Source organism: Athene cunicularia, assembly GCF_003259725.1.
Source record: "Athene cunicularia isolate RWA chromosome 1 unlocalized genomic scaffold, athCun1 chr1_part1, whole genome shotgun sequence".
Taxonomy (NCBI): Eukaryota; Metazoa; Chordata; class Aves; order Strigiformes; family Strigidae; genus Athene; species Athene cunicularia.
In genome coordinates this window covers 84,585,851-84,598,893 of record NW_020799091.1, presented here as the reverse complement: position 1 = coordinate 84,598,893, position 13,043 = coordinate 84,585,851, and the positions used below count along the sequence as shown (strand labels likewise).

Below are 13,043 nucleotides of genomic sequence, written 5' to 3'. Positions count from 1 at the left end.
TCACTGTTAGCTGTTAAAAAATAAGTAGGAAGGCCGGAAGTGGAGGGATCTATTTCAGACCTATGTATTACTTCTGATTATCTGCAGATTTTTACCATTGACCCAGTGGTCCTACCTGGTCACTTTTGTGTAACATTTTTAAGTTAAGGGGGTACCAAGTTCTTTCTCTACTGACTTTTCAGCTGTATTTGAAGATGAATTTATCATAATTTCTAAATTCAACCTTCGGGAAGGGATTGGAGGGGAGAAAAAGAGGTTAATAGAGTAGGGGTCAAGGTGTGACATCAGAACCTCTGGACACAGTGAAGAAAATGAATCCTGCAAATGAAGATGCTTAGAAGAATTACTGTGCTGTTGAAGTTCATGATAACTTAATCATGTACCACAATCACAGTAGTTATAGAAATGTATGTACGTCATACAGAATGTGTATGTGTGTATATACATATGTAAAAGATATAAAATATATACAGCAATAAACAGAAAGACATAAAATATGTGCTCACATATTTTTTACTCTGAGAAGGTCACTCCAAATTGTTCCGCTTTCTGATAATAGGCTAAATGTATCTTTGTTCAAGAGTATAATTTATGCACATCGTTGTATATCTTTGTGTATGATAAAATGGTTCTGAGATCTCACATTCAGAATTAAAGTAACATACTAATTAACATTGAGTTTACATTGCAACTCAATGACCATTCGTCACTACTGTAAGTGACTAACCATTACCACACAAGCCTAAAGGTATTAGTAGAAAATCTGTTTATTTATAGTGAACCTATCTATGTAATTGGCTGTGGCTCTGTAGTGGGAACTGAATGTTTCTGTGCCCATCATGTCTTGGAATACAGCGAGGAGGAGGGGGAATCCTGTGGTAGCTGGATTGCCTCCCCTAATCCTCTCCCTTAATGGTGATATAAAAGGAAATTTCTGTGGGACTGGTTGAGCTCAGTGCCTGAAAAAGCACTTTGGTTTAAATGTTTTTATTTTTCTGAGTTTAAAAAAAAATAAATTACTCAGACTTACTGTAACAGCTCCTGGTAGCCCTCCTTCAAATGTGCACGATTCCTTTGCAGCTACGTTATGGTGTACAGTGTTCTGGGAAGAAGCTTACTGGAGCTGCTACAGCATGGGCCACTGAGCAAGGGTTTTAGTTCAGAAACCTGCTCTAAACTTACTGCATGCTTAATTGGTTTTACTGCAGGTTCAGTCGAGCCTTTGTCTGGTGACAGACTTGTTTGATTGTTGATCCTCTGAATGCATTTTTAACTAGGTGTGGGAGAGATGATTTCTTCACGGGCATGGCAGTAGCTAACAGGAAGATAAAAGGGTAAATATGCAGATTTCTCGAAAGAGAACCGGGGGCATGCCTTTTGTGGAAGGTGTAGCTGGATGACAATACCTGCACAGAAAATATAATGGAGCACTTTCCCTGACAGCAGGGGATCCTTATCCTTGCAGGGCTCCAATCCATGAGGCTGGAGGCACTTCTGGGCATTAGCTGCTCCTTACTGTCTTATTTTTTTGTTATGTAGCAGAAATGGGAGATTTCTGGAGGAGGGGAGCGTGCCTCTGGGGACTGGTACTTGGGACACTCAGAAAGGACAGTGGTACGGGGTCTGGTCCCTGCTCACAGTGTCACTTCTTTATCTGGTAACTGTTCAGCAGAAAATTCAGGTGTGGTCCCTGCAGCAGCGAGCAGTCACTCGGGCCCTCTGAGTTCAGCTGGTGGGGTGCCTGTGAGGGGGTGACCTCCAGAATTGTGCTGCTAAAAGTGAGTTTCTTCTTACAGGTGTTGCAGGGAGGCTAGTGCAGGGCTCTGCAGTGCAGGAGAGGCAGGGCTGGCTGCTAGGGAGGCAGAACTTGCTCAGAGCATCTGCAGGCAGTGGGGCAGCACTGGTGGGTGGTGGTCAGTGGGGTAGGCTTGCTGGAGTACCTGTCCCAAACGGGGGTGGGTCACAAAAGTTCCTACCCCAGCCTAGGTCTGTCCTGCTTGGAGAGGTGGCTTTTAGCTGCCGAGCTCAGCACCCTATCAAGTTTCTCTTTAACAGCTGAGAGAGCAGTCAAGGCATGCGAGAGGCTTGCCTGAAACATCAGTGGAAGTTGAAGACAGTGTTTCATTCAATTCCAAGAGAGACACATGAATACATCTCAGGATTTGGGAAGCAGAGTTGTGTGAGATTTAATTCTTCCACTATTTCAAACATCAGGTGAAGAGTGCTGGAAGAACAGACCACTCTGTTGTTTGGTCAGTTAATCTTTTGTGAGAGACCATTGCAGGTGGCATTGCCTGGTCTATCAGAATTCATTTGAGGTTGCCATGATGTGAGTCATCATTTTCAAACCAGCAGCTGAAAATCAGGTTCTTAGACTCAACTCTCTGTGCCAACATTTGAAAGGGTCAAGACAAGCTTGAGAGTTGGGCCTGTGCAAACCTCAATGAAGTTCAGCAAGGCCAAGCAAGGTCCTGTGCACGGGTCAGGGCAATCCCAAGCACAAATACAGGCTGGGCGATGAGTGGATTGAGAGCAGCTCTGCAGGGAAGCACCTGAGGGTAGTAGTGGGGAAAACTAACTATGAGCCAGCAATGTGCACTTACAGCCCAGAAAGCCAACCATATCCTGGGCTGCATCAAGAGAAGTGTGGCCAGCAGGTCAAGGGAGGGGATTCTGCCCCTCTACTCTGCTCTTGTGAGACCTCACCTGGAGTGCTGTGCTTGGTTTTGGGGACCCCAACATAAGAAGGAGACGGACCTGTTGGAGGGAGTCCAGAGGAGGCCACAAAGATGACCAGGGGGCTGGAGCACCTCCCCTATGAGGACAGGCTGAGAGAGTTGGGGTTTTTCAGCCTAGAAAAGAGAAGGCTCTGGGGAGACCTTACAGCAGCCTTCCAGTACTTAAAGGGGCTACAGGAAAGATGGGGAGGGACTCTATCAGGGAGTGTAGGGATAGGATGAAGGGTGACGGTTTTAAACTGAAAGAGGGGAGATTTACATTAGACATAAAGAAGAAATTCTTTCCTGTGAGGGTGGTGAGGCACTGGCACAGGTTGCCCAGAGAAGCTGTGGTTGCCCCCTCCCTGGCAGTGTTCAAGGCCAGGCTGGACGGGGCTTTGAGCAACCTTGTCTGGTGGAAGGTGTCCCTGCACATGGCAGGGGGGTTGGAACTAGGTGGCCTTTAAGGTGTCTGACAACCCAAATGATCCTGTGATTCTATGATCTGCAAATCCTTCTGATCCCAAACCCACAAACTAAAGTGTTTCTTCCTCCTTGCCCCCACCGAGTTTCCAATTTTATTATTCTATTCATGGATCTCATCTCCTGTCCTTTGGTTTCCCTCTTTCCTGGAGGCAGTGTGTAACTGAGAATCTACCTTTGTTTCCACTCCCAGACTCTCACTTCTCCTCCTCAAACACTATCACTTTTGCATTTTTTTCGCAGTCTTTTCCTTCCTAAACTTCCCTACCAGTATATCCAAATCTCTGCAAAACCCCATTCTCTCTTTCCATAGAAATAATCTTTTATTTCAAATATGTAATGCGACATAGTGACCTCAGGTCTTTGCTTAAGGACTATTTCCCTAAGACTTTTTATTCCTACTGAACTGCTTTTAAAAAAAAAGTAACTCCTTAGCTCATTCCTTTGAGAGGGCTGGGGCTTTCAAATTTGGCACACATACTCTGCTGTAGACCTAATTCTGCAATGTTCAAAGTGTTCAGATGGCCTCAGTTTTCTTCAGTCAGTAAGTGTTCTCAGTCCTTTTTTCCTTTCTTGGCTGAGGGTTTGTACAGCTTTCAACATCTGCTTTTGTTTGATGCTCTCACTGCTGTATGTGCTACAGGGATACAACCTGTGGTTTTGTTGCTGTAACTTGCTACTCGCCTGGCTCCACAAGGAGCTGTGGGCTGGATGGAGCATGTTCAACGCGTGGGTGATATCTCCGTCTTTGTAATAGCTCATTTTCTGGCCTGGTGCCACAGAGGTTTTTGCTGCTGGGAGAGTGTTAGATATCCATGAGATTGTCCTGGCTGGAGAGGCAGGTAAAGCTGCTGAAGAAGGCACAAGCCCTGTTTCTAAAGGCAGGCAGATTTGTCTCATGCCTTGGGCTGCTCATGAATATCCATGTAATAGCTGGGCCTGCATTTGTCACACTGCAGTTGGGAGTTATTTGAACATTCTCTGTGTTGATGTTTTTGGTGTTTCAGGGTTGATAAAGGATGTAAAAAAAATTCTGAGTAAAATTCAAGCCACTGATTTACAGCCTAGTAACATGAGAAACCACCTCTCTACATGCTGCCTTCTGGTCTTTGCGATCACATGGGCTGGAGCAGCACTTGAGCAGCCTTTGGCGTTGGTCCCACTGTGCCTCCATTACCCCCTGGATGGGATAGGGAACTGCTCCTTTCCCCGGGCCTCACAGGGACAGGGAGGCTGGGGCTTGGCGGAGTTCTGCTTGCTCTGGCCGTGGTTCCCTCTGCCCTAGGCAAGCGCTTAGGTGCTGGTATTTGTATCGCAGCTGAAGCAGAAGTCGAGCAGCTGTAGCAAGTACTCCAGAAAGCTGCTCAGTATTCACCAGTGTCTACAAAATCAGGTAACTTTACAGTGAAAATGCAACTTCTGGTCTAGTTTGTAGAACTGTACTGAAGTGTCTGTGTACAGGAAGGGAATTGTATGGTCTGGTGGGGGAAGGGGAGGTGAGTTCCCACCAGTGTGGGATTCATCCAAGAGTAATAATGTAGTGGTGCTGGACTGGAGCAGGGAGGACGCCTTCTCTATGGCCTTTCAGGGATGACCCTGGTGAAGAGCTGACACTGATTTCAGGTGCTGTTTTTCCAGTTTCACAGACTCTAGAACACCATGTTAAAAAGAGGGAGAGGTGGGAAGAAGCAGGAAAAGACATTCTTATGAAAGGGTTCTCCAGTGCAGACAAGTATGTTATCTATGGAGATGTTCTTTGCCCTTGAAAGAAGGAATTAATGCACACGAGCCACAAGAGTTTCTGATGGACATTGGACATATCAATTCTGATCTTGGGAAAGGCTACAATTACTCCCTTAAAACTTGGAGCCACGGTGAATGAGTGGATTAGCACAGGACACTAACCACTATGTACATATGTCAACAGTGTAGGGCCAGGGAAAAAATTCAGACCATGTGAAATGGAATTGATCTTATCAGCATGTACACTACAAACACAAGCATAGAAAAGCATGGTTCAGCTCTCGAATCACATGAACTGGCACAGCTGTATTTCTTTCAGTGTAGTTGTACTGATTTATGTAGTGTAGGGTACGTTCTTAGTAGTTTCAACATGTTTTCCAGCTTTGGACAGACTGGAAACTTAATTCAGCAACTAACTTATTTCTGATTTTTGGGTTAGCTGCTATTGCCTCTGGGCTACGGACTAACATACCATAATCAGGTGGCTCTTTTCTAGCTGTAGCTCCTAGAATGTGACCCAGCAGACAACATTTTTGCAGAAATTAAATAATCTAGCAATAGCAAAAATCATGAATCTAAGCTTGAGATTCTAAGAAAAGTAAATTTGGGGAAAACCAAGCATCTAAACAAGGGAAAACATGTATTTCATAAGACCATTCCCTGATAACTAATGAGGTACCTGTGCTTTGCACAGGTTAGACTCCTGTTTAAGCAACAAGACCTTTACTGGTCTACTAGTTACATATTAGTCAAACTCATGAAAGTAACAAAATTAATGAAATTTTATTGGCAAAAATCAAGTTGAATGTGACCTATGTAATTCAACAGAAGTGAGACTCAGTTTAGTTTATCAAAATACTTCAGTTTTCCAGCTGGATCTGGAATTATCTGTGCAAGAAAGAAAAAGGAAAATGTTAGTCAAGAACCAAAACCACACAAACACAACAAACTATAAAATCAAAAACCCATAGTAGTTCATAATATGATGCTAAGGCCAACACATTAGCAACGCTGAAGAGCAATTTATCATTTGACTTGACACTAGGTTATGGTTTATCTCTAAAGGTACCTAAGAGCAGTAGCAGAAAGATTTAACTGACTGGGGAAAAAGAGAGTGCAGCCTACCAAAGGAAGAATTTTGACAGCTGGGAGCACATACATCTATGTTGCTTGCCCCAAAGGCGAGACATTTTAATAACATCTGTAATCAAGAGGCTTAGAACTTACTTACAGTTCTTCCCTTGGCCACCACACTCTCATGGCTTCCTCTGGTTTGATCTAATTAAATCAAACACATTTAGAAGGCATGGCTACATCTTTGAGAAAGGCTTTTTGAACTACTATGCTATTTAAATTATCTGCATCTTTTGCACAGAGGATAAAGAAAATGCTTATGTATTGGCTTAGATCTTTATAAACTGGTAGTATTGGAGATGCACTGTTTTTTAGAAAATATGATAATGTATTATTTAAGTGACCCATGGTTATGGAGGGCAGAACTTCAAGATATGTCTGTTAGGCCAGCCAGCCTGCTTTCATTTTACAGTCTTAATATCCAGCTTCCCTCACTAAGACACTCATCTGCTAGCTTGAAAGAGGTGACTCCTAGCCTCCAGTCATCCTGGGAAGTTTTCACATCCAGCAAAGAAACATGGTTTAACATTCCACAGTTTTTATTATCAATTACCACGCTCACTACCCTTCTTAAGAGGCTGCTGGGACCTACTTTTTGTTGAGTCAGCTCTTAAACAACAACACTCTGTCATCACCAGATGGTTCAGAAGAAAGCCACATGCTCAAATAAATGACAGTGATCTCATCTGAACTAGGCAGCTCAGACCTCTAGTGAAAGTTTCATTATTCTGCTGAGGCTTGATCCAAGTCAGAGAACACAAACAAGTTCAATGAGTGTTTATCTGGAGCCTAGCTCTTCTGCTTGTAGTCACATGTAGGTGAGTAGTAACAAAGGAGGAAGAGCTATTGCACAGCAAAGCAGTGCTCTCTGCTGGAGTTCTGACAGTGGCACATAGGCTCTGTCAGATATTACAGCAGCCTGGGAACTTGTACCTTTATTTTTTTGGGTAGTGCCTAGGATCCACAGTAAGACTCAACAATTTATATGGACAAATAACCGAGAAGGTAGGACAGCCTCAAGAGTTTTCAACTTCCTCTCTCATCAGGTGGTAAGAGGAAAAAAAAAGTTTTTGATCATGAACTCATTGCTGCTCAAGTGTTTTTGTTCACACACAGGAAATGTGAAACAACTGGAATATTTCTAGTGTGCAGGAAATGAGCTCCTAATTAAATCAGTAGTAATCCAAAAGCTGTAACTATAATAATGTGAGTATACTCCTATCATCTCATTGAAAGTTGCAAAGATTTTGGATTTGGCTTTATTGGATATGGTAACAGTGTTTTTCAGTAGTATGTGCATTTAAATAAAAACAGTGACTTACTGTTTCACTGCCAGGTTTCCAACCAGCAGGGCAAACTGGAAAAAAAACCAAAACCAAACACAATGTTAAACGTGGTTTTAGACATGCTTATTTTTGAGCACAATATTCTCTTTCTGAACTTAAACTAAAACAGCACACAGGTGTCACATGTAAATGCCTGCAACTATTAAATATGCAGTTTTCTTTATACATGGGATAGTGTCATAACATTTTATACCTGATACCACCTACCACTTCCATTACCTGGAAGCTGCGTATCTCTGGATGGATGCCTATGCCTTGGTTTAATTCTCAGGCCCCTCTAGACAAATACTGGCAAAGCAGTATCTGACAATGAACACCTCTTCTAGTTGAAACAAAAGTTTCATGATAAAATTCAGGTGACTACAAGGAGACCTACCATTCTTTCTTTAAAACCAATGCTAGGGTAAATTTTTTAAGCAAAGAAATCAGTTCAAAGATTCCACAAGAGACTGAGTGATTTTATTCGGAGCCTTTCTCCAAAGTAAAGGGATTACAGCATGTGGTTAACATGCAGTGTGCCTGAGAGCCCCTAGACCACCTGCACAGTCACACATTCTGGAGTGAAGCTCTTATCTGTTCAGAGCTCTCCCTCTGAGGCTTTAGCCCAATGAGTTATGCCTTATTACACTGCTTTGAGGCATGCTGTTAGACAAAGCACCACAAATGCAATTAGGAATTTTGGACAATTTTTTTTCTGTGTTCTGTGCAAAGAATTCAGTAAGGTGCCTAGGAAGGCATACAAAAGCCAGTGAGATTCCACGTAGAGCTGGAAAAAAATGTGGTACTCTGGAAACACACTGCAGATCAGTATTCTGTAAGACAGCTTTGTAAGTAAAGAGGCTAAATTTCCTTAGTTACATGTGCATAGCCTAAGTATCAGCATTTATCTTTCTAAATCTGTACAGCAAAGCATGTAATGACTTGTTCCTACGGATAAAGGTACTTTAAAATGCCAGGTGAAATTGAGTTGAAATGGAAGTTAAGCTGGTGAACATGTGTATTGATATTTAAACAAATCATTGTGTTTATTTAACCACATTATTTAAAGAAATGTGAAAAGTTCACCCTATGCTTGAACTGGGGTAATATGAATTCTTGAGAAAAAGTAATGATCTGAAGCCAGTGAAACCTTCTTTGTCAGGGGAAGGTGATCACATAGGACTTGTAACAAAAACAGGTGATGGCAGTCTAACTTTCACAGTATCACCATGTATCTTGACATGAAGCACTCTTAATTACTTGTCACAGATCCCCAATGAATGACCCAGGACAAGGATGGCCTGCATCTCAATTATTTTGTACTGCCAACAGGAACAGAAGTATTTGGCCTGATTCTTCACAGCCTCGCATTTTGTACAGACTTACACTTCTGACAGACAGTTGTCCTGGTTTTGGCTGGGACAGAGCTAATTCTTCTTCTTAGTAGCTAGAATAGTACTGTGGTTTGGGTTCAGTATGGGATTTGGTATGAGAAGAATGTTGATAATGCACTGATGTTTTTAGTTGTTATGAAGAGATCAAGGACTTGTCAGCTTCCTGCATCCTGCTTGTGTGCAGGTGTACAAGTAGCTGGGAGGGAGCACAGCCAGAGCACCAGACCCAAACTGGCCAATGGAATATTCCATTCCATATGTCATGCTCAGAATATAAATGGAGGGAGTTGGCTGGGAGGGTCGGATTGCTGCTCAGGCATTGGTTAGTGTGTGGTGAGCAACTGCATTGTGGATCACTTTTTTCTTGGGGTTTTATTTCTCTCTCTTTTTGCTATATTCCTTCTCATTACAATTATTATTATTATATTCCGTTACTATTATTATATTACTACTATATTTTATTTCTGTTATTAAACTGTTCTTATCTCAATCCACAGGTTTTACTTTTTTTTTTTTTTTGGATTCATCTCCCCTTTCCACTGGGAGGGGGAAGGAGTGAGTGAGCAGCTGCGTGGGGCTCAGCTGTTGGCTAGGGTTAAACCATGACAATGGTACAGAATGCCTTAATTCAGACTAAGGAATGCTTTATGCTCTGCATTCTCATGGACATGAAGCAAAATGTGAACTACTATTCTAGAAACAACCTATGGAGGTATGGGGACCACAGAATCTTGTAGCATAAGGCTAGTCTCTAATGCTGCTGAGTACCTTTCTTCCAAAAAGCTACAAATACAGCTTCCAGTCTAAGCAAAACAATCTTCAACATGAAAGTATTTAAAAGAGCACCTTCTCCATGTTTGTCTGTGTATTGGAATGCTTGTACTAAACGAAGCGTTTCATCCACTGATCTCCCAACAGGAAGGTCATTCATCGTGATCTGTCGAAGGATTCTCTTATCATCAACAATGAAAAGGCCTCTGTGAAAATATTTTTTTTGTGTGTGTTAGGAAACAGAACTAATTACAGTGTTGTGTTTAAGCACTATTTCATGTCTGCTGAATGGGAGGAATTTGATCTCTGCAAACACCATCCACTACCCACCACCTTAGAATACTAGTAACCTACTATTCTTTACCTGGGGTATCAGATGACATGAGCTGAGGGTAAGTTAAAAACAAAAAAAGGATACTTCTCTGCAGAACATAAAACCAAGCTTTGACAGGCCCTGCCAGGGGATGTTGCAGATGTTATCATGTTACAGGGATCCCAAAAGCAACTAATCAAGTTTATGAAAGATGTCTCTCTTGAGGCCATTAGTTACCCTCAGTCTTGACTCCACTTGGATTTGGGGGTCCCTGAGTAACTGCAATTCTGGGGAATTCTGCATGTTTGCCCTCCCCTAGGTACCCGCTGATGACTGCTGGTAAATAGGATATTAACCTCCACCCCTGTTTTGACCCATTAGGGCTATTTTTTTGTGTTCTTCAATATTTATTTTGTCTCTCGGCATGAATCCCCAAGTAAAATATGCTCTCAAAGAAAGATTTCAAATGCTCCTTTAGATATAGATTAGTAAGTACTATCCCGGCAAAAAAATAATCCCAACAAACTCTCATCAAGTGAAATACCTAAGTGTATGCCCTTGATCTTCCAGATATACTCCATAATCCTTTGAAATTTGGTGTGTCAAGTCTGAAAGAAGTGGAATCTTCATAGGTCCAAGTCCTCCTTGTTTTCGAGGAGTATTAATCCTTTGAAAGAAATAATACAGATGTATTTCTCACAAATATTTATATTCCCTACACAAAATTAGAAGTCACAAACCAGAACAGTACAGACAGAAGGATTTAGTGCAAGCGACATTTTTTTTGTTCTGCACACAACAGAGAACAATACTATTTATGGTTCAAGCAAAATGTTCAGTAGATCTTTTGGCTGTTTTTGGCTGCATCTATTAATAATGACCTCTTTCTTATCAGTCATATTTGCTTTATACCAATGTGTTCATGAATTGGGATAGTGTGATGCATTTACAGGCACTTGCATCCTTATGTCTTTCTTTTTGGTATATGCAGTATTTTTTGGACTGAGACATGATGTATTTCAGGCAATACATATTAAACAAGCTTCAAAGATAAAGGTATTTTCCTGCACTAGGGTTAAGAATTTTTACCACTGAAAAATATTTTAAACATTTGTATCAATAGAGTCACGCTTTTACACATTATGGTATAACTACATAGGTTAAAAATCTGGGGATACCGTTCTTCAGCTAAGATAGACCCATGAGTAACTTTTAGAGAAAGACAAGGATAAGATACATACCATGCTAAGTGAGTGAACTTTGAGTCCACAGAACATGCTACTACTTCGGTATTTATTGCTCTGAATTCTTCAATTCTGTCACTGAAGGCGATTATCTCAGTTGGACATACAAATGTACTAGATAATTTAAGACAAGATAGAGTAAAAAATTTTATGAAACATCCAGTAAGTTCTCTGTTTAACAAAATGGTGTATTTATCATAAATTATTTCAGCTTTTACTTATTTTTATTGGTTCTTCAAGTACTTAACTGAAATGCTGCCTGACAAGTCTTCCAGCCTTAGACTCCAGCTTAGTTAAAAATGATTTATTACTGAAGATTATAAACCTACAGTTGGCTTACAATCTGGATTCAAGTGTTTTTACACTTACTTTCTTTTAGACTTTATGAACATTAAGTGCTTGAATTTAAGCACAATTAGCCAATTTTTTCAGAGGTACATACTATAATTTGTTGTTACTGTGCATGTCTGCAAGTTTTAACTGTTTTGACGTGAACTGACTCCACTACAGAAGAAATAAAGTGGTAAAGATCACAGTATCCAGGGCCTTGAAGCTAAGGGCCAAGAGCCACCTTATTTCCTTTGTATTATGGCAGTTATGCATCTCTGCCCTCTTTTCCTCATTTTGTGGAAAGAAATGGGATTGTCTGGTAGAAAGCAGAGATGTTTTCACTCAGCCAGTTAAGTACTCTAAATAAAGAAGGGTAATGATTAAGTGTTTTTACGATGTTAATGGATGAGCTTAAAGGGAAAATGCCACCTCTTAGATATACTACATACACTCTAAAAAATATAGATGGGGTGCTGTCTTCTATTTGCAGGAGTGATTTACACACAGAAAGTAAAGGTTGCCTGACTGGCTACTACAGACTGAAAGCTATTTTTTTGTGTGGAGAGACAAATTAGTGGACACACTTATTAGGACAAAGATTGGGTTGCAATTTTATCAATGCATGAAGAAAGCACAAATGCAAAGAATGTATTTTCTTCTGTTACTCCTTTCTTCTCCCCCAAACCCTTACCAAACAAAAAACCAAGACCTTGAAAGAAAATTACTGAGCGATGAGTCTAGTGCAGCTGCACTCAGTCTTGGTATGTACACTGGTCATACTTACAAGTCAAGAGGATAGAAGAAAAAGACAAGATATTTTCCTTCATAATCCGTTAATTTCAACTCTTTAAACTCTCCATTAATGACGGCTGTTCCTTCCCAGTAAGGTGCTGGCTTGGAGACTGAAATAGGAAAAACATTCAGCTAAAAGTCAGAATGCAAAGCACGTGTTCAAAGCTGTTCATTAGCTAGCTGGTGTGCAAGGACAACTGTTTCTCCTTTTGCTTGAAAAACAACCTACTGGACACAGTTACAAAATGAAACTTTTTTACCACTTAAAAAAATTCACAGCTGGCAGAGGTTACAGGATGATGAAGACATGCAGGTTTCAGTACATGTGGAAAGCAAATATTTTGACCAACTTGTGCTTATACGTGAGCCCTGTGAATCACTGATAATCAAGGGCACACAAACCTTATCTGGGCATACTGAACGAACCATGTGTGCACTACCAGCTCATGGCAGAACAACTGTTAGACGGAAAGAGAAACTGTTTTAAAACTTCAGGAACCCTTAGTATTTTGTTTTGAATAGCTGTTGTGAACCAGAAGCATAAGATGGTTCAAATTCATATTGTTACTTTTTAGCCATGAAAAAACTACAGTCCATAAAAAATACATGCTAGAACATTTTTGGAGATAAATGCCTAAAAAGGCAGTGTATATTAACATACAACTCCTAAGCAAATAATAACTTGAAAATAGTTGTGTTTAAAAAAAATAATCCAATTAAAACACATGAAAGGTATTTACTATTCCTATCAGAACGGATTAACCTTGAATTTAAAATATTAAAAATGAATCTGCCAG

At 40.8% G+C, this 13,043-nt stretch overlaps 1 protein-coding gene across 1 annotated transcript; it reads right to left on the bottom strand.

Moving 5' to 3' along the window:
• Positions 1–5,707: 5,707 nt before the first annotated feature.
• Positions 5,708–12,675, bottom strand: PRDX4 (peroxiredoxin 4). Its single transcript, XM_026846281.1, has 7 exons — positions 12,649–12,675; positions 12,239–12,378; positions 11,122–11,238; positions 10,425–10,547; positions 9,643–9,773; positions 7,400–7,434; positions 5,708–5,831 (listed from the first exon to the last, which is right to left on the bottom strand). The coding sequence occupies exons 1-7, from the start codon at positions 12,673–12,675 to the stop codon at positions 5,781–5,783; spliced, it is 624 nt and encodes a 207-aa protein (XP_026702082.1). The 3' UTR covers positions 5,708–5,780.
• Between the last annotated feature and the right edge of the window lie 368 nt (positions 12,676–13,043).